Source organism: Apium graveolens, chromosome 7 (genome assembly GCF_009905375.1).
Source record: "Apium graveolens cultivar Ventura chromosome 7, ASM990537v1, whole genome shotgun sequence".
Lineage (NCBI taxonomy): Eukaryota > Viridiplantae > Streptophyta > Magnoliopsida > Apiales > Apiaceae > Apium > Apium graveolens.
In genome coordinates this window covers 217,082,221-217,104,706 of record NC_133653.1, presented here as the reverse complement: position 1 = coordinate 217,104,706, position 22,486 = coordinate 217,082,221, and the positions used below count along the sequence as shown (strand labels likewise).

The 22,486-nt window shown below is 33.3% G+C and overlaps 2 protein-coding genes and 1 non-coding gene across 3 annotated transcripts; 2 read left to right on the top strand and 1 right to left on the bottom strand.

Moving 5' to 3' along the window:
* Positions 1-8,028: 8,028 nt before the first annotated feature.
* On the bottom strand, positions 8,029-8,135 carry LOC141675820 (small nucleolar RNA R71). Its single transcript, XR_012556452.1, has one exon. It is a non-coding gene; the product is annotated as a small nucleolar RNA R71 (small nucleolar RNA).
* Positions 8,136-13,703: 5,568 nt separating this feature from the next.
* Positions 13,704-19,354, top strand: LOC141672016 (thaumatin-like protein 1b). The gene is made up of 4 exons (XM_074478500.1): positions 13,704-13,924; positions 14,029-14,716; positions 18,836-18,924; positions 19,007-19,354. Exons 1-3 carry the CDS (start codon positions 13,870-13,872, stop codon positions 18,918-18,920), a joined length of 828 nt encoding a protein of 275 aa, XP_074334601.1. The 5' UTR covers positions 13,704-13,869; the 3' UTR covers positions 18,921-18,924; positions 19,007-19,354.
* Positions 19,355-20,845: 1,491 nt separating this feature from the next.
* On the top strand, positions 20,846-21,385 carry LOC141674477 (protein FAR1-RELATED SEQUENCE 5-like). The gene has a single exon (XM_074481181.1). It carries the CDS (start codon positions 20,846-20,848, stop codon positions 21,383-21,385), a length of 540 nt encoding a protein of 179 aa, XP_074337282.1.
* Positions 21,386-22,486: the final 1,101 nt, after the last annotated feature.

The window sequence follows — 22,486 nt, the reverse complement described above, 5'->3', positions numbered from 1 at the left end:
GTAGCCAATCCTTTTGAATGAATATCCCTGAAAAATAGCTTCAAATACTTTAGAGACAAATTTTCTAACATATTCAGAGTTGTCTTTTAGCACAAAGCACTTACTTCCAAACACATGAAGATATTTAACAATAGGCTTCCTTTTTGACAAAATTGAGTAGGGTGACTTGACAATATTTTTGTTAAGTAGATATTTATTCTGAGTATAACATGTTGTGTTAACAGCTTCTTCCCAAAAACTTGTTGATGGATTGGCATCTTGCAGCATTTTCTTAGCAGCCTCAACTAGAGTTCTATTTTTTCTTTCAACCACACCATTCAGTTGAGGTGTTCTTGTAGCTGAGAACTCTTGAACAATGCCTTTATCTTTGCAAAATTTATCTAGAATTGCATTTCTAAATTTTGTGTCATTGTCACTCCTCAATCTTTTGACACATTCTTGATCTTCAGCCTGCTTCTCAATTTTTTTGATGTATTCAATGATGATGTGTGGAGTTTCATCTTTTGAATGCATAAATTATACTCAAGTGTATCTTGAGTAGTCATCCACCATCACCAAAGCATACTTCTTTCTGGATATAGACATGACATTTACAGATCCAAACAAATCCATGTGGATAAGATGCAGTGGAGCATTAGTAAGATTCACAGCTTTTCTCTTGTGATTGGACCTCTTCATTTTTGCCTTTTTGAAAAGCTTCACAAACTTCATTTTGAGCATAGCTGGCATATCTCTCACCAATTCTCTTTTCATCAGAGTATTGATTGTTTTGTAATTCAAGTGAGAGAGCTTCTTGTGCCAGAGTTTTCTTTGCTCAACAGATGCCTTGGTGTAGAAGCAACATATTCTTTCATTGTTTGCTGAATTTAAATCCGCAACAAACAGTCTTCCCTTTCTTACTCCTTCAGAGCAACTTCACCAGTTTTCTAGCTAGTAATTGAGCAATCTTCTTTGTCAAATATAATTTTAAAGCCTTTTTCTGTAAATTGATTGACACTGAGAAGATTTATTTCAAGACCTGCAACCAATGCTACATCTTCAATGACAACATATCCAGAAATCAACTTGCCATATCCCATTGTGAATCCTTTGTTGTTGTCTCCAAAGGTCACCAAAAGGCCAGTCATCTCCTCGAGCTGTGATAACAGGGAATTATCACCTATTATATGTCTGGAACATCCACTGTCAATAATCCATATAACTTTATTATTCTTTCCCTGCCATAATTAGGTTTGTAAGGTCCCGTAAAAGGGCTATATTAAGCTAGAAGGGGGGTTGAATAACTTAATTACCAATTTAAAAATTATTATGGCGTTTTAAAATATTTATCCCTTTTTAAAACTTTACCGAGTAGTTATGTAGTTTATATATGCGGAAAATAAAGTACAAGGAAAGAAAATACCACAAGGTGATTTTATCCAAGTTCGCGATGGTGCAACCTCTAATAGATTCGCTCACCCCTACGTCCAATCCCCGAGCTCCTCTCCCGGACTTGGGATTTTCCCTTATAATAAACCCGCTCCTTTAGTAGGCGGAGAAGTCTTTACACCCTTACAACTATTTGTCTTGGTGTGTAATAAAAGGGTTACCACCTCAAAATAAATGTAATAGCTACACAACTTATCTTAAATAATAACTCCCCGCTATTTATTCAAAGTTTATGTAGAACCCTTCTGTGGACTTGGCTTCCTTAGTTTTTGTCAGTCTTGGATCTTAGTGATCTGGTCTTGGGTCTTTCCTCTTCTTCAAGGTGCAAATACTAATAACTCCCCGTTAGTACGTATAGGACTTGGGTCTTAGAACGAGAATCACCTCACGTCACTTCACCTCACTACAAAACTAATAAGACAATCCACAAAAAAAAACGTATAGAGAAAAATATGGGTTGAACTAGTATGTTACGGTACTAGCCCAAAAGATAATATAATATTCAAATGAGAATATTAAATATCAACTATGTATACTTGACTTGAGATATAGAATAATATGTCAAGTATACTTTCGATTACTCCGTCTTTATAAAATATGTTTATCGGAGTAATACAAGAGTCTTTTATATACATATATATAAGCAATATGGCTTATGACTTCTTTAGTATTCTTCTTCGTTTGATTATGTATTTATAAATTGAAGAATACTTTATTTACAATCTCAGAATTGTAACTTATCCTTTTTAAGCTTGTAGGCTTAAGGATTTTAGTATACTTATGTTTTGACTAGAGTCAAAGTATACATTTAACTTCGTGCACAATTTATAGGTTCTATATAAGCCAAGATCAAGATAAAAGAAGTGCAAGTAATTGGCTTTGGATTTGTGCTTTTGAAGTTTAGACGGATGATTACAAAGTTTAATATTTATCGAATTATAATCCCATGGAACACTAAGATTTTAATGAGGATTATACTATACCTTTCGTAATTATTTCTATATTAAAAAATATGTTGGCCAAGATCGAGAGAAATAAAGTGCAAGTAATTGGCCAACTCGCGAGGTTTGTCAAATATGAAATCTCACTCGTGAGGAGTTATAGAGATTTATGAAATCTCATTCGTGAGGAGTTATAGAGATTTAAGTACGTGTAGTTTATAGATCTTCTTTTTTATATGTTTCTTTTTGAAGATCAAGTACTTATTCGAATTTCGAGTTCAAATCTCTATTCTCTTTTCTTTGAGAACCTTCTTTATAGGAGATCTAGTATTAGAGTTTGAGATGAAGTATAGAAATTAAGTACAAAGCTCAAATAAAAGAAACTCAAAGAAGAAGTTAAAAATTACCACTTTTGGAAAACGGCCGGAAGAGTTCGCCGGAAAAATCCGCCGGAGGTTCGGCCGGATTTTCGCACTATGGTCGAACTTGGGCAGCCCTTCGGGAGGCCGTAGAGTGGTAGTGGATGAGCTCACTTGGTGGGAACAAGCTTGGTTGGGTGAATCTAGGCTTGTATATCAAAAATCTTGTATATATGTATATATATCTAAGAGATAGAAGGTTTTTGAGAAGAAGTATGTGTTTAGAATTTGAAAGAGATGAAGAGAGATACTTCTTGGAAAAATCCCAGAAACTTTGTGGCTCTTTATCTTGGTTGAAATAGGTTGGGTGGGGGTTTATTTATAGGAAAAGTTAGGTAGATTGAATGGTGGACATTTGAGGAAAATGGAGGGTGGATGTTGTATGTCAAATAAATTGATAATATGGCAAGTAGGGTGTGTTTCTTTGATAGCCATATAACACAAACAACTTTATGGGATTCAAAAACTCAGCTGAATTCTTTATATAAATATATATTTTCATTTTCTTTTAATCATTGTTTAATCAATTTAATTAAACATTAAGCACCATTAAATATGACTACCCTAAAACCTCTAAAATAAATATCATAAAATAAATGATATTTTACTAAATATTATAAAATAGTGTACTGAAATTTTTGGTCAACTTTGATCAATGTTAACTAGGTCAAATGTGGTCAACTATATGACCAACTGCCTCAAAATTTGTGCCCTGACAAAAATTATCGAAATGTTACGAAATTTTTATCATGCATATAAAATACCATTTAAATGATCCATACCAAATTTCAAGTCGTTCTATTGAGTGGAAGTATTTTATCTAAATTTAAAACGATTCTGTTAGCCTTTTCTTCCGAGTAAAAATACCAGTGGTCTTGAAAATAAATATATGGATCTTTTGACCAAAGTTTTGGCTTGAGTAAATACTTAAAGTATGTTTCCTAATATATAAAATATATTTGGATGGTAAGAAATATTTTAGAGTATTTTTTAATAATTTTCTCCGAGAAATGCTGATTTTATGAACCGAGAGAAAATTATTTCAAATATACATAGAATATGTTATAAAAATGGATATTAATATTTCAATCATGAATATTAATAAACTTAGAATAAAAACTCTTTTGATAGATGTAAAAATATATTTTGGAGCGAAGAGTAAAATATTTTTGATATAGCACGAGTCTTCTAAGGAATATTTCTGATATATCCCTTTTTCGAGCTTGTTACCTTATTGATGTTGCAACTGAGATCTAAGAAATATCATATCTTGATATTTCTTCTTTGATCATATTGACTTATAGATATATTCCACAATGATATAATTTTGATGTTTTAGAATAATGGAATATCTCTTTTATATAAATATCCTTGAAAATAGTTTTGCTAGTTTGACCATTTTGACTTTGCTTTGGATTAATTAAAATCATGTCCTAATGGAGAGGATCTACGAGTATTTAAATTTTATATTTAATTGTACATATACCAAAATAAATAATATATCGAAGATATCCTTTCAAGATTCAAGTGTGTTTAGCTACCCAAGCAGTGTTGTGCACTTTCTTCTTTTTCACAAAATTTGCAGACGTAGAACTTGAACATTCAAAAGGAACAATATTTTAGTTTGATCAGCATTTTCATCTTTAATCACATATCTAAATTTCATTTTTTAAAGATTTTTCTCATTTTATGACAACTTGTCATAACTTATTTATTGCATGGAATGCAGTCAAACTTGTCACAAAAAGAGTAGGGATCATTTGTTTGTACCTCATTGTATTTACAGGCTCCATACTTTGGCTCACTAACAACCATTTTATAAAGGTGAGTTTGATGATTTGTTGAGCCACGTCTTTGACATTGCTTTCTTAGAGCATCTGCAACATTGACATAGTTGTTACTTTTGTTGACACCTATCTTCTCATTTTTTTTCTTCCTTTTCTTTCCAATGTTATCATTTCTTATCTCTTTTGTTGGTATCTTGGCACCTGGACTCACTATAGGCTTTTTCTCACATTCAGTGTTGAGAGTGGAATTTGCATCTTTCTCCTCCTTGTCTTCATCTGCAATTTCCTGCTTGATGACAAGCTCCACTCACTGAAGTTCACCTCACAAGCTTTGAACAAGGGTGCATTTACATTTTCAAGAATCACTGGAACATCTTGGTTCTCACCGTCCTTCCCTTTGTCAACTTCATTTTTCTTGTGAGAGTTCAAAGCCTCATAGTCCAGGACAATGGCTATTTTAGCACATGGTTTATTTTTCTCATGATACAGACCAATTAATTGAGATGCATTTTTGAATGATTTGAACTTCAAGTCATTTTTCTCAATTCTTTCTCTTAATACTGCTTCCACTTCTCCAGCACACTTAAGCTTATTCTTGAGGTACTCATTTTCTTTTTTAACTGCTTCAAGACCAACAAGCTGCAGTTCTAGCTCCTATTTCTCAATTTCAAGTTTTCTATTAATTTTTGACAGCCTACTTACTTTCTCAGTAGCTGCCACCATGCTTGTATGAATGTGAAATATTTTACACTCATCTTTTCAATAATTTCCTTATATTGTGTAGCATTTAAATCAATGGTAGTTAGGAAAGGCACCTCAAATTTAGATGCAGCTGACTCTCCTTGCTCCAAAGCCATGAGAGCATATTTTTCAAATTCTTCACTATCATCTTCGTCATTTGTATCATCCCAACTTTTACCCTCAGCAATATAAGATTTTCCCTGTTGCTTTCTCAGAAGTGCTTCATACTTAGCTTCCAGTTCCAAATAAGCCTTGTCCTTTTTTGCCTTCTTTGGCTTCCTGCATTCTGTGGAAAAGTGATCAAGTTCATCACATTTGTAGCGCCTTATCTTTTATTTGTCAGAAGATCCCGACTTGTAGCCACCTTTTCCAGTTGCATTTAACTGAGTCTTTCCTTTCTAGTTGCTATTGTAGGATGTTTGACCTTTACCCTTGAAATATCTTGGCTTATTGACTCTGATGTTTGAAAATTTTCTTGCTAGATAAGCCACAGATTGGTCCATTTCATCCAACTCATCAAGAGTATAGAACTCATCCTCTTCCAGCTCTAAAATGACTTGTTTTTTAGGTTCCCTATTTTTTTGCTCAACAGCCTGAATAACTTGAGTCTGGGGTTCTATTTCATCTTCAGTTATCATTTGCTACCAAGGCATTTGACACATCCATAATATGCCCTTGACTAGCTTTCAATGGGTTTCTCTACATCATTTACAGCTCATAGGTTTTGAAAATACCATATGATAAGTGGATTTTATATCTACTTAGAACGCTTCATTACAAGCTTAAGTTAGTATTTTGGACTCAAGTTGTTGGTATTTTTGATATATTTTTATGTTATTGCATTTCAGGCATCAGTTAAAGGAAGAAAGAAGCTTTTCAAAGAATTAAGCTGAAAAAAGATCAGAATTGGAAGCTAGGCCATTATCAAATTGTAGATAATCTCGTTAGCTTCGCGTGGGCAGTTGAATCGCCTAATTCTGACAAGTAGAACTCAAGATATGGCCAAAAGAAGAATCAACTAGAAAAGTACAAAAGTCAGGCGCGGCCGCCCCAAAAACCAGCGCGCCCGCGCTGACTTTCTGCCAAAACCAGCGCGGCCGCCCCCAAAACCAGCGCGGCCGACGCCCTTTTTGCCCCAGAATCCTGATTTTAGTAGAATTTGATGATTTTGAGGGTCCAGATCATCTGGGGGCCTATATATACCAATAAAAAGATGTTTTTAACAACAAGGAGGCCTGGGAGAGCAATAAGAAGACCTAGAGAGCACGAGAAGACTATGGAGAAGAATACTTTTGTTTTCTTTAATATAGTTAATACTTGGATGCTAGTTTTCATTTTGTTCTTGAACCCTAGTACTCTTATATTGTTTATTATCATGTTTTCATTGGAACCCATGGTGATGATGAGTTCGATTATGAACTAATCGTTATCGTTGGGTTTCAACGGATTTACTTATGGATTTCTATAATTAATTTGTTTCAATATCTTGGTATGTGGTGATTGATTGATATCCTAGTATTGGTTGTGCTTATTCGTCTTATGTGCGTAGCTAACATATAAGATAGTGTGTTAATCTCTATTGAAGCGAAAGTGAATTTAGAGGTTTAGAACTTGCCATGCTAGCATAGGTTCATGTATTTATTATGTATGATTCGTAGGTAATTTTAACCATCTTACTTGCCCTATATAATCACGATAGATAACTTGTGCATTAAACCGTTATGTTTTCAATTCATATGGACATATAAGGACTAAGCATAATTGGTGTTTATTCAACTTCTATCTCTTTTTTGGATGTTTGGTAGTAGGGTATTCGTACAACGAAAGTTGGCGTTTACTAGTTTCGTGTTATCTTATTAGTGTCATCACCATCACATGCTAAGGTTAAGAATAATGACTTTGAATGAAGTATTTTTGAAGTTAAAATCCCATGTTTGTCTCATATAAGTAATTCTACCTTAATTCTTTTAGTTAAAGTTATTTAGTATAATCTCTTAGTTTAATCAAAACCTAATTTATTATTTGTCTTAGCATTGAGCGATAACCATACAATATTGCATAGGTGCATAAATTGAACTTAACCTAGACTAGTCTCTGTGGGATCGAATCTGATTTATATCTTATATACTACTTGTGAACGTGTATATTTGCGTGTATTATTAGCGAGTGTTAACGTCCTAACAAGTTTTTGGCACCGCTGCCGGGGAACTCAGTGTTGTTAATTTTTAGTTTATGTGCTTGTCATCAGTGGTCGTTAAAGTTCACTGACTCGAATTCTTTTACTTTCACGGTTTACTTGTTGTGTTTCAGGTACTCATTACAATGGGAGATCCAATAGCACGAAGGAAAGCCTTGATGGATTTTTCTCAACCCAAGATCATTGACATTCAATCTAGCATTGTTAGGCCAGCTATCACAGCTAATACCTTTGAGATCAAGCCTGGCATAATTCAATGGGTGCAGGATTCAATCCAGTTTGGGGGTTCTCCAGCAGAAAATCCCAATATGCATATTAGGGATTTTATTGAGATCCGCGACACCTTCAAATTCAATGGTGTTTCTGAAGATGCTGTAAAGCTGAGACTATTCCCATTCTCTCTGAGGGACAAGGCTAAGAGCTGGTTACACTCTCTAACAGCTGGTTCGATTACTACTTGGGAAGATCTTGCTCAAAAGTTTCTCACTAAATTCATTCTTATGGCCAAGACAGCTGCAATCAGAAACGCTATTACTCAATTTGCGCAACAAACGGGAGAATCTTTATGTGAAGCTTGGGAGCTCTACAAGGAGATGCTTAGGAAGTGTCATCATCATGGCATGCCTGATTGGATGATCATCAATTATTTTTATAATGGTTTGGGAGCACAGTCAAGACCCATGCTTGATGTTGCATCAGGTGGAGCATTATGGGCAAAGAGCTATGAAGAAGCTTATGATCTAATTAAACTGATGGTTGCTAATGAATATCAGTATCCAACCCAGAGATTGCCACAGGGCAAGGTAGCAGGAGTTCTTGAAGTGGATACAGATACGGCTATCACTGTTCAACTAAAGGCATTGTCCATGAAGATCGATTCTCTGGCTAACTATGGTGTTAAGCAGATAACTAGTGTTTGTGAGCTGTGTGCAGGTCCGCATGCGACAGAGCAATGCGCTATATCTAAGAATTTCAATGTACATTGGATTGTCCATCTTGATGAACACCATCATTTTCTTTTTCCACATAGTGTAGTTTATCTTGTCAAAGACACGTATCTTGATACTGGTGATTTTCTATGCACTCATACTTCCAAGATCTTTATCTATTTACTTTCAGATTATGCTCTGATACCACTTGTTAGGTATGAAATGCAACACACAGAAGGGGGTGAATGTTTTTTCTTGAATTTGAATTATCTTTCTAGCTTATGGAACAAAACCGTTTGTATGAATTTGTAGAGATAAAATACTAATGCAAAACACACAAGCAAATATCAAAAACTCAATTGATTTATGTTAAATCAAATTTATTTTACTACAAATCCGTGTTCTTAAAAATAAGAACTCAGATACATTTCTTGAGAGAAAATTCAAGATTTTTTCGAGATATGTTTGTTACTTCTAAGCAAAGAACCTGTGACATGCTTAATAGATCAACATGTACGTAATTACAAAACTTGCACTAAAATGGACTAACACGGTTTCTAAATCTACTTTGTATATTTTTCATTTCCAGTGTTAGCAAATCTGTGCAGAATCTAATAGACATGTGACCCTCCTTCATCCCGTGAATCTTGGCCCTTGATCTTGTATTCTTCAACTGCATTTGTAGTATTTCCAATTCAGTGATAGAATTATTTGTTGATTGATTATCTTGAATCTTCAAGTTGTCTGTATTCTGAATTATGAAGTAGTTTGTCGAGATCTATTTTGTTTTTTAGAGATGTCACATATCGATAAGTTAAATGACTTATCGATATCTTAAGTTTTCTACATGTGTTAATGACTTGTCGATATCTTTAGTTATCTACAAGTAGAATGACTTGTCGATATCTCCAGTTCTCTACATAGGTTTTTGACTTGTCAATATCTCTAGTTCTCTACATGTAGATTTGGCTTGTCGATATCTCTAGATCTATACATGAAGAAATGACTTGTCGATATCTCCCGTTCTCTACATGGACTTTTTGACTTGTCGATATCTGAGATCTCTACATGCATATTGACTTATCAATATCTCTTGAGACTTCTCTACATGTCATTTTGGAGTTCTCGACATACAAGCTGCTACACTTCTCTCTGAGGTGTGATCAGGATTTGATCTTCGTCCAAAGTTTATTCCTTAGTTTGATGGTTGTTCACAGGAAAATCCTCTAGTCTAATCTACTTAACATTTTGCAGACTCAAGAAATATAATTACAGATACAAATTAGATTATCAAACAACTTAATCTTAGGGTTGTAAAGGTGACTTAGTCTTGTTATGTATAGGCATATCTTGCACAACAATCAAGATTATATAAATCTTATTTATTGGAATGAATTTTGTGCTTTTGTAATTAGTTTGATTTTCTTCGACAAAAATTTATTTGATTTGTTCTTCTCAGTCGAGAAATCCACTTGTTTAGTTGCCTCTCATAATTCGATGTTAAGTTATTTTATTCCCTTTATTTGTGTCAAAAATTTCTTCTCCAATATTGTTTCTTGGCTTGAAGTTTTATATTTCTCCTTTGCATTCGTCTTTTATGGGAAATGTTGAATTTAAGTCCTAGTTGCACAGAAAGGTTAATATCATATTGCTTGTTCATATAATTTGCATATACTCGGATAGCCTTTAGAGTAAGTCTAACAATGTCTTAGTTGAAAACTTAAATATAATATAAAATATTATATCCTAGTAACTTAAGACATATTTATCTTATTTTAACTCCAATAATGTGCCTTATTCTCATTATATATTTAATATTTTATTCTTAAAAATTTACTTTCATTATTAAAGTACAATATATAATAGAGACAGAAATCGAGAGTGTACAATAATATATAATAAAATATAAAATAGGGTAACGAGAAAAGTGACTTAAAAATAAGGTACAAAGAGGTTGTCCTAATGATATAAGAGCATTCCCATCCCAATCCCCATCTCAATCCTTATCCCGATAATTTAGGTAATTATGTTAAATTTTGTCAAAATATGATCCACATCCCGACATCCGGATCCCTGAAATAGGGTATAATTTTAGGGACTAAAACCAAATCCCCATATTTGGGGTTTCACTATTCATTCCTCATTTCATTTCTCACCTTATTAAATTATTTTTATCTCAAATCTACATCATCTTAACATTTCACATATATTAATATTTTAAATAAATAATATTTATTGAATATTTTGAAATTTTCTTAAAATTTTATACCAATTTTTAAAAAAAACAAGTATAAGTATATTTTTTATAATCATGAAAAATTCAAATGTAACAAATAATGGCACTAAAGAATATATAAAATTAAATTAAATTAAAATTTAAAATTGTAAATGAAAGAAAATAAAAATTAATAAAAAAAAGGAAGTAGGGATGAAGATGGGGAATGAGATGTAGAAAGTTTTTAAAAGATGAATAAAATTTGAGAAAATTATTAGGGAATTACCATTTTTAGTAAGTTTTTGGGGATGGGAATGGGGTTTCCAATGAGGATGCTCTAAGGCATCACTAGGACTATTTTTCTTATCAAATACCCTAAATTTTGATTTAAGACAACATATAAGACACCTGTTGGATTTGCTCTTAGTCATTGACTCGGAAATGTACATTTCCTTGCGTGTTGATTTAGTTTTTTTACTGTTTATCATGTATTTTAAATAGTTGGTTTCTTAATTGATTTTGTCCAAAATTTTGTTGATTGTTTTCAATTAGTTGTGATTCATTGCTAGTATCATGTGTTTTGAATATTTGGTTTCTTAATTGATTTTGTCCAAAATTTTGTTGATTGCTTTCAATCAATTGCAATTTATTGCTAATAATTATCTTGATCCGTTTGATTGAGTTTGTTACTACTGTTTATTATTAGGTATATATTGGTTTGTTAATTGATTTTGTCAAAGATCTTTGTTGATTGAATTTAATCGAGGAGTTTTTGCTAATTTAAACGTTATGTTATTTCCTTAATATAAGCATTTTGCATTATAGTGTGTGTAATTAGATATGTCTATTTAAAAAAAAAAAATGTTGGAGACCCCAAACCCCCCTCCAAAGATTCTTCAAATAATATAGGACCCCGCATGTATACATATGCGCTCACAAATCAAATTTAGCCATGTGTCAATTAAGTTATTTGGTAAAAAAATAGGAAAAACTTTTGGGATACCTAGTACTGCTCGTTGAAGAAAGATTTTAGTTATCATTATTAGAGTGTCAAGATTGTCCACTTATTAAAATTTTAAATTTCGAACAATTTTATATTTGGTATCTGAATCTTTAAATTTTAATTTTTATAATATATTTGGGTAAAATTTTTAAATTCTTAATCATTTGTGTAACTTATTGGGTATAATTTTTGTGCTATTAAGAGGTAAATTTATAGTATTGCTGGTTTGTTGTGAATTGTTAATAGATAATTTAGTACCATTTAATGTGGTTAATTTGTAATATCTGATTGTTTTAGTTAATTTTCAATTACTTGTCAAACCAACGGGTTTTCCTTTGGTTAGTTTTTTCTTTCTTTTTTATTTTTTAACTTTGTTTTTATACATTTCATTAATTTGAGAATTATTGTTTTGATTTTATTTTTGTTATTATTACATTAAATCCTCAAAGTTTATATACTATAAGGTTTTTTTTCCTGTTGAGCGAAAAGCTGGGATTATATATTTCTTTATATATTTATTGTCTAAATTTTCGGGAAAATCTATGCACGTCCTTAGGTTAAATGGTAAATTTTCTTAAATGAAAGATTTTTATGGTGCGGCAATTATATTTCGATTCAATTTATCCCCGGGCATATTGACTTCAACAAAAATAATGAATGACTTTCAATACTTATTTGACTTGTAACTTTCTTCTTTTGTCTGTTTTAACATTCAGATTGTCAGACATTAAGGTTTTATCGTTTAAACGTGCCGGACAACTTGCAAGCCATTATGTTAATCGGTAAATTTTGTTGAATAAAAAAATTATTTTTTTTGAATTAAATACTAAATACAATTCTTATACGAATAAATAACTTTTTGTAAAAAGAAGGATATTAATGACATGTCCGATGAAAAGCAACAAAAGCCAAAACCCCTTTTGGGGCCGTAAATTAATCCGGATTATCCGGTATCTCAGTTTATATCTGACTCAAAAATATGATACATGTTTCATATGCGTTTTATAAACAATCCAATTCTGCGAAAAATTTAAACTCGGATAAATATGATCTCGGATATGAGCACTCATATAACTGCTCAAATTAAATTTCATTTATTTTCTATAAAATGATCCTACCCAATTATTTAAATATGATTCATGGCTCATATTCGATTCGAACCCATATGTAAAATATATTTTCAACCCATTTATATTTGTAAGTAAATAATCATTTTATAATTCTTTATATCTTATATAAGTTTTAATTTCCTGTAAAGTATGACTTTTTTGCTTATTATTTTTGTAGTATTATATTTATTTTATACTAATAATCATTTGAATAGTTAAAATAAAATTGATACTTAATGTTAGTGGATCATATTTGACTCGTATCCGGTGGATCATAAAATACTCGGTTAAAAAATAAAAATACGGTACTGACTCATATTCAATTTGGATCCGGTCCTCATATAACTGGCATCACTTTATATCCGAATATTATGATTCGGACCCAAATCTGGACACACTACAAATAAACTACTCCCTCCGTCCTTTTGATTTGTTATCAAAATAATTGGACACAGAGATTAAGAAATATGTATAAAGTAGTGAAAAAGAAAAAGAAAAATGGGTAAAGTAGTGGGACCCGTTGATTTTTAATGTATAAAAGAGAGATAGTGGGATAAAAGTAGTGTGAATAGGAAGAAAAAGTGGGGAAGTAAGGGGACCATTGACTATTTTTGGTAAGTTTTGAAATGTAAAAAATGAATGAGACATCGAAAAAAAAGAACGGGTTTTCTAATGTGACACACAATAAACACTAAGTTTGGTGCATTTTGATTGATCCTCTAATCATAAATATTGATGAACCCTGCATTTACAACAACTCCGTCAATAAAAATACATCAAACTCATAAAATTTAGGGCTTATTATGTGCTCTTGGGCACACATTAAAAAGACCGAAAAAAGTGTAAAAAAATGAAAAATACGGGGAGTATACGATAACCCCTTTATTATTTGAAAGTTAAATCTCAATCAAAAGAAAAAACCCCAATTCATGCAAAACCCATTTCTAATACAAATACAAAAAAACCACAAAAGCAACAAGCAAGAACTAGAACCTTCTCCGCTACTATCATCTTTTTATCTTTCACCACCTTTTCCCCAAGAATCACTAAAATCAAACTTAAAAATAATAAAAATTAAAACCATCTTCTTGATTTCCCAAATGGGTTTCTCTCTAATCACCATCACAATCTTCATCACTCTTTCTTCAATCTCAGGTAACACTTTTCTCCACATGGGTCTTCAATCTTTTTCAATTATACATATGTATTGTTTAATCTTTTACTAAGTGTGTGTTTTTTGTGTGTGTGTGTATTTGCAGAAGTAGAATCAACTTCATTCAGATTAGTAAACAAGTGTAGATACACTGTCTGGCCGGGAATTTTAACCGGCGCCAACCGGCCCATTATAAACCTCACCGGTTTTTCTCTTAAACCGGGTAAATCAAAAACCATACCCGCCCCGGTTTCTTGGTCGGGTCGGATCTGGGGTCGGACCTTTTGCTCCACTGACCCGGCCGGAAAATTTTCTTGTCTCACCGGCGATTGTGGCTCTGGTAAAGTTGAGTGTCTTGGAAGTGGGGCCATTCCTCCTGCTAGTCTTGCTGAGTTCACTCTTAATGGTGACTCAGGTTTGGATTTTTATGACGTCAGCTTGGTTGATGGATATAATTTACCAATGCTGGTGGTTGCGAAAGGCGGGAGGAGCGGTGGGTGTGTTTCTACAGGGTGTTTGGTTGATTTGAACAATGGGTGTCCGAATGAGTTGAGGGTTTCGAGTGGGAAGAGAGGTGTGGCTTGTAAGAGTGCTTGTGAGGCTTTTGGTGATCCTATGTATTGTTGTAGTGAGGGGTTTAATACTCCGGATACGTGTAGACCGTCGATTTATGCTCAGTTTTTTAAAAATGCTTGTCCAAGGTCGTATAGTTATGCTTATGATGATAGGACTAGTACGTTTACTTGTCGTGGTGCTGATTATATTATCATCTTTTGTCCGAAGCCTCACACAAGGTACTGATCAATTCACTTCTTTTCTATGCTTAAATATATGTTTTAGATATTGTGTGTAAATCTTATTGTTTTTGTGGAATTTATGATATAGGAGTTGTGTGTAACTATCAATGGTTGTTATTGATGTGTGACATTTATTAAATGAAGTTATATAATTGGGATGAGATCATGTTAGTGAATAAAAGCTGCCTTAGGGGGCGTTTGGAAACTTGGATTTCATTTCAAATGAGATATTTCAAATGACAGGATTTGAGTTATCATTTCAAATTCTCATATTTATACTAATATTTGAATATCCTGGATTTCAAATGAAATCCAAATCCAAATTCCCAAACAGCTTATTTGATCAAATCCAGAATTTCAAATGAAATCCAATTTTCCAAACGGGGTATTATTGCATTTGGTAACAGATTCTGAGTTTATTACGTGTATTGACATGGGCTTTTGTGGTGTTTATGTGAGATGCTAATGTAGTTGGTTATAACTTATAATTAAGATATATAAATATAGTTGACTATTACTCCCTCCGTCCCTTCCAGTTGTTATCATTTATCATTTCCGGGAGAGTGCCCGACGCGCATTTTAAGATGAAAAAAAAATATAGTTTTTTAACTTTTTTTAAAAATTTTATTTTTCTAAATAAAAATTTAAACATTCTATTTTTATTCAGAAAAAGAAATTTTTAAAAAAAAGTTATAGAACTATGTTTTTTATTCATCTTAAAATGCGTGCCGAACACTCTCTCAAAAACGATAACAATTGGGAGGGACAGAGGGAGTATTTGTTACATGATTAATTTATATAATTAAAGAGAACTATTAGGAATGGGATGTCTTAAGGATCACGAGGTCATAGCATATATTCTTTGAACTGTAGGATAGTTAATCAATTTTGCTCGTCTGGATACATCATACTCTCAGCACAGCCTACATCCAATTTGGTCCATCTGGACATACAGGATATGTTAATTGATTGGACATATAAGATTGTGCTAGTTGTAAAAGTAGTATCTAGTGATATATTGACCACTGTGAAGTTGCCAAGGTTTAAGGAATGGTAATATTTATTCAGGAATGTGGTGCAAAATTGATTTGTCGATGCAAGCTCAAAGCTAAATCATTGAGTGAGATTCTTAATTTCCATCTATAACCAAAGGCAACAATTCGAGGATGATAGCTAAAGTAAAAGTACTAATATAATGACAGAAATAGTAGTACGCGTTATGATATTGTGTCTTGATTCCTATCTGACTACGTTTTAGAATATAGAAACAGTTGGCAAGGGAGAAAGGGGATGTAAAGAGCTGAGTCTTCTCGTGTTAGCAATCAAACACCAAAAAACTAACACCTAATAACTTTACGCTAGGTAGCACAGTTCAATACAAATGTCAAAAGTTATCTATTAGCTGTAGGGCCCATATTAGCAAGAAGATATGAAAAGAAATCTGAAGATCCAGCTTATGGAGTGGTGATCCCCACGAATATTGTGATTAAGCATGCAAGTCGGGAATCTTTAGTTTGCATTTGTAAGAGCAAGTCTAATGATAATGTTAAAATAGATGTAGCTATTGCTATAATTTGAAACCAAAAAGTGAATTTTGATGCTAAAATAGAACTAATGGTCCAGTGGTAGAGGCAAAATAGCACCAAATATATCCAAATAAAGCTCTATTTTAAATTACATTATCATAAAGTAAACAATTATACTGTTATTTTATTAATGCATTTTGTCACTTGCATGCTTACATGTCAATTATAGCACCATCTATACTTGGTTCTATATTTAAAACCAAGTATAGCATTTTGCTATTTTAGCATCAAGTATAACATCTCATTGGAGTTGGGTTTTTTGTGTGGGTGCTATATTATAGCAATAGCACCCACTTTAGCATCACCATTGGACTTGCTCTAAGAGTTTCATCAATAAAATTTCAGGCTAATGGTGTAATTGTTTTTAAAAGCCATCTGGATTCAAGACATACCTTGATTACCTTTTAAGAAATCTTGTTGCAGAGGAAAGAATTACTAGGGTAGTTCCAAGGACCATTATACTCTAGGAAGCACGAACTCTTCATTTTGGCTGCCGTATGCGAGTCAGGCACTCTCATGAGTGATGTTTCGGACTTGCCACGTGGCGAGTCGGCACAAAAACAGCGTTGGACTCGCCACCGACTCGGGGGCGACACGCCTCGGACTCTGCCCAACTAGAGAAAACCCAGCCCTGCACTATATAAACTTTATCACACGTGGAGGAAAGTGATCTAACAATTGCAAACCTGTCTCTCGACGAACCAGAGATGGAGTCTGTTCTTTTTAAAAAAGATGAAGATAATGTTGACCGAGTTTTAATTAGTTTTCTACTTATTTTGAAGAATTAAACTTGCATTACTTGTTATTAACTTGTGATTTATGAATGACAATGTAAAGTATTTCAGATATTCAAATCTTATCATGAATATAGATATATACAAATATTAATTATTATTATTTTATTTGCCGAGTCCTGTATCAAAGACTCTTCGATGATTTTGAATTCACATATATAATGATATATATCAGAATTCAGATATGTGGCAATAGTAATTAATTAGGGATCTTGATAATTTTGGGGAATAGTTTCTTGTTATCCAAAATAGAATTCAACTCCTATAAAAGGAGATGTAACCATTCATTTATTCAGAATTAACTAGTTTATGAATTTCATCAGTTTGATGAGTATTTGATAAATCTAAGTTTAGGAACTATCTCTGTATTACCCATTTTCTGAAAAGAAATCTGTTTTTGACCCTTTTTCTGACCTTGTTCTACATCACCCTGTGTCATGTAAACTGCCAATAGCTGTAGTTCAAATGCTGTGTTACCTTGCAAAACATTAACATATAGATAGATACATAAAGTTTAAATAGATATGACCTGCTAGTAATAAGATAAATGTGCAGAAAGAGTTCAGTTTGTGTCTTCAAAAGTGTTCGCATCAGGGGACATCAGATTTGAGTACAAGCCTTTTCATCTATTCTTGCTATGAGTAACGTTTGAGTGTTCATATATGACTTGTGAAAAGTTTTTTTTTTTCCTTTTGAATTACTTGAACTGGTCATCATTGATAAAGAAAGGGTTTACAAACAAGTAGTAGAAATTAGCAGCTAGCTAGCTGCTACGTATTGTGATGGAGTGTTGTTTACTCGTCTACATATAGTGATTATAATTTTTTCATTTGTTTATTCATCAACAACTTTTTATATATTTTGGGATGATGGTTGGATGAGTAAAATCACTTTTTTATATATTTTGGGATAAAAATTGGATGAGTAATTCTATGCATAGTTTTCCTTTTATCACTGTATATGAGTTTTCTGTGAGGGAATCTTAAATGCAAGTTGCTCATTTATTTAAGCTTTTCAAATTGATAGGATGAGGTTTCCTCTTTTAAATGCTTGAATCGGCAAAATAAGTAAAAAGATAAGGTCAGGAATTGTCTCAACAGTCGGGTAATAATATCAAGCTATCAAACATAGTTTAGGTTTTCCCATTCCACCTATCCAGTTATAGAATTTTTTTTGCTGGAATTACTGGTGCGATTGTGCAAATCTGCAACTACAAATTTCGAAGCTACATGTCACGCCCCGCTTAAATGTCCGTGATGCTGGTGACATACTTATATAGCATACTACTTTGCCGTGAGTAATTATTAAGATTACAATGAATCCTCTATTCCTACTTTGCTGAGTATAGGAGTTTTCTTCCATCCTCTTTGGTGCTGTATAATTAATTATGTTGCAGATTCTCCAGTGGTTCATGTTCTTGCCTTTTGTCCTTAAAGATAACTAATGCTTTGTATTATTCTTCCTCATAATTCTCAAATCTTGGACATACTTAGCTAAGAAAACAATGATTGGTGCTGTATAATTAATTATGTTGCAGATTCTCCAGTGGTTCATGTTCTTGCCTTTTGTCCTTAAAGATAACTAATGCTTTGTATTATTCTTCCTCATAATTCTCAAATCTTGGACATACTTAGCTAAGAAAACAATGACATACATGTACTTAGCAAAAGAAGAGGCACACATATTGCATATTTATTATGGCACATTTCTAATCATGGTTCCATGGACTGCTTCAGTCAAAAGTTACTAGGAAGAAGAAAAGAAGTGGCTGATCTGCCATTAATCAACCAAACCATGATGTACTTTGGAAGGAGTCATTGAAAAGGTAAGTCAAGATAAAGAGCGATTTTGCATATTATGGCCTGCCCCATTTCAGTTGAGAATGACTAACATTAAGATTGTTTCAGGCTAATATATCAACATATGTGATGGAGATGTGACTATATTCTGCACAAGGGAACCCCAATGCTGGATTAGTTCTCTAATTCATTCACCTTATCTAGTACAATGTAATGTCCTTTTTTTTGTACATATATTCCATATCCTACCTTTTATGACTTCTCATTGATGCACAAGGAGCATATACAGGGACATATGTCATGTTCCATTTGATAAGTTTTGAACATGTGTATATTGAAAACTGTATATATATGCTCTGCAGTGAGAGACATGTTTGTTTCTCTGCCAGCATATGGATATCGATAACTTGTAAATGAGCTGCCTGTTTTGATTAATTATAGATATACATCCTCCTAGATATTAAGATTCTCTACTATATTGCTAATGAATTCTTATTCAAGTTTGTTAAAAGAAAGGCCTAGATTCATCTTATATCACGCTTCGGCTTATCTCTCATTGTCGGGTTCCCAACTTTGCCCTGCTATTTTACAAGCTTCACAGCATTCTCCCGCTCTACCTTTCTTTTGCTCTTTGGATATTCTTTAGCTGCACCGGAACTTAGTTTTATTCAAGTCTAGGGCTACAAATATATTTATATTTTTTCTTACTTATTATGCTGCTTCAGCTAATAGTGTTTATGCTCTCTGCTTCCGGGGTTGGTGCAAGTCCAACCTAGAGGTTGTACCACAAATTAATGGCATTGATCTATCGATGTTCGTTAACACGTTTCTCAGCTCGTGGTTGTTTACAGCAATTGGCAAAAGTGATTTGGCATTGTTTGTGTTTGTGAATAAAAATGCTCTGTTATAAAACTTTTATATAACTGAAGTGAAGAAAGCTAATGAGGAGCAGGGTGAGTAAACTAAACCCGAAAAACCGTACCTAAAAAAACCGAAACCGACAAAATCTGAAAAAACTCGTAAGAGAACTGATATAATGGTTAGGTTACGGTTTTGGTTTCGGTTTCACTCTCAAAACCAAACTGAAAAACTGTACCGCTTATAATATTTATTAATTTATTAGAATTATTTATGTATGACATATTATTAAATATTCATAATAAATTATTTACTATACATAACCTCAGTAGTCGATATAAACCAGTACTTTGCTGCTTGCTGTATTGACTCTTGATGTGTCCTTGCTACTTGCTGTATTGACTCTTGCTGTGTCCTATTCATGTATTGACTCCTTGTTGTATTGACTCTTGTTGTGTCCTATTCATGCTTGTGGAGGGGTTTGTAACAATAGTTTGTTAACAAACAGTTTATCAGCCGTTGAATGAGGGATAAACGGGTGAGATCATAGCAGGACCGCGGAAATTTTCAGCGGTTGGTCAGGACGGACCGCGGAAAATTTCCGCGGTTGGGTACTGTCTCCTTATCCCCAACATCCCAACAACTTATTTCACCACACAAAACACCAAAATTTCCCAAAAAAAATCTACTCTCTCCAAGTTTACATTTTAGGCGATTTTGGGGCATTTTTATCAAGAAATACAAGTAGTTTTGTCAATTCAAGGTATATTTTTTATCTTAAATTTCACATTTTCATGGCGGATAGATTATTTGCTCGTATGTTTCGTCATAAACGTCAAGATTAAAAAAGAGACTATTGATCATAGTTTACATTTTGATGATTTAAATACTAGTGAAGAACCTAAAACCCTGTATATGTTGAAGAAGATGATTTTGTAAATAGAAATAAGGAATTTATTAATTTAGATGACGATTTGGTTGATGTTGAAAATGAAAATGATGAAAATGAGGTTGAAAATGATAGTGATAATGTTGAGGGTGAGGATGAAGATGAAGATGATAATGTAGAGGATGCAAATTTGTATGAAAATGTTGTTGGGGGGAGTTCCATATTTGAATCAAAATTTTCAAAGTGTGGATGAGGCCGGTCATTTTTTTAGGGCTTATGCTTTACGAAATGGATTTGCTATTAAAATTCAAGCTAGCCATCGTAATAAAGACAACGAGATATATGGTCGTTTATATGTTTGTAGGATTTATGGAAAAAGAGTCGTCGCCGAGAGTAATCAAAATAAACGACGTAGAGAGGTTCTTCCTAAAAGTGAGTGTAAGGTGAGGATGTATGTCAATTATCAAAAGAAAAAATGTCATTGGGAGGTAATTAGCCTTGAATTGGTACACAACCACGGTCTTGTTTCCCCTAGTAAGATGAATTTGGTACAACGAGAAAGACATGTCAACACCGCGACCCATAGTTTGATTAAAACGCTTTATGGTTCGGGGGTTCGTAATTGTCAAGTGATGAATGTGATTGGTAACATTCATGGAGGTAATGATAAAGTTGGTTTCAATGTTCAACATGTTAGGAATTGTGTTAAGAGACGAGAGAAAGAAAAGGTTTTAGATTAGTGACGCCCTAGCGGGGTTGGACTTGTTGCATAGGTTGAATGAAGAAAGTGGTTTTAAATATTTTATTAGGACCGAAGTCGATGAAGAGAATCGCTCGAAGTGTCTAGTATGGATTGATCCGAGATGTATAATGGCCTACCAAAATTTTGGCGATGTTATGCCTTTTGATACCACTTATCGGAAAAATAGGCATGCAATGCCATTTGTCCCATTTACCGGAGTCAATCATCACTATCAATCGGTAATTTTTGGGTTTGCATTGATGCGGGATGAACACGCATCGACTTTTGAGTGGATTCTTCGTACTTGGCTTGAAGGTGTGGGGAATAATCCTTAATTGACTATAATCACGGATCAAGATCAAGCCATGACAAGCGCTATTGAGGTTGTACTCCCGAATACTACCCATTTATTGTGTTCTTGGCACATTAGTCAAAAATTCCCCGAGAAATTAGCTCATTATTATTCGGCTTTTCCGGAATTCAAGACGGACTTCAACCATTGCATTTATAAATCTCTCACCGAATGTATTTTTGAGGCTAGATGGGCGTCGTTTGTGGAAAAATATCACTTGCAAGAGCATAAATGGTTAAATGGGTTATATGAGTTGAAGCACAAGTGGATTCCTGCATATACTAGAAACACATTTTCGGCGTTTCAAAATAGTACATCGAGGAGTGAGGGGATGAATTCTTTAAGGGCTTAGCTAGAAAAGTTAAGAACTAGGAACATAGAAACAATAGGCAACAATATTACAAAATCCAATTCTGATTACTATAACAAAAGAAAATGATAATCACATATTTTTGCATAATTTTATACCTATTTGTTGCTTGCTTTCATATTTTTAATAAATTAATTTGTTACATTCTCATCATTTTGTAGATATTTGAAAAAATGAGAAATGTGAAGAAAATAGGAGAAAAGGGCAAAAATGAAAGAATTATAATGTCACCAAGCAACTTGGAGAAAAAGCCAAAGGAAAGAGTTGGTGGAAATCAAGGGTCAAGATCAACACAACACACCTCTCACTTGGATGGCCAAGATTCACCCAACTCTACCCTAAACCCTACTTTTTAGCTATAAATACCCTCCATTCCC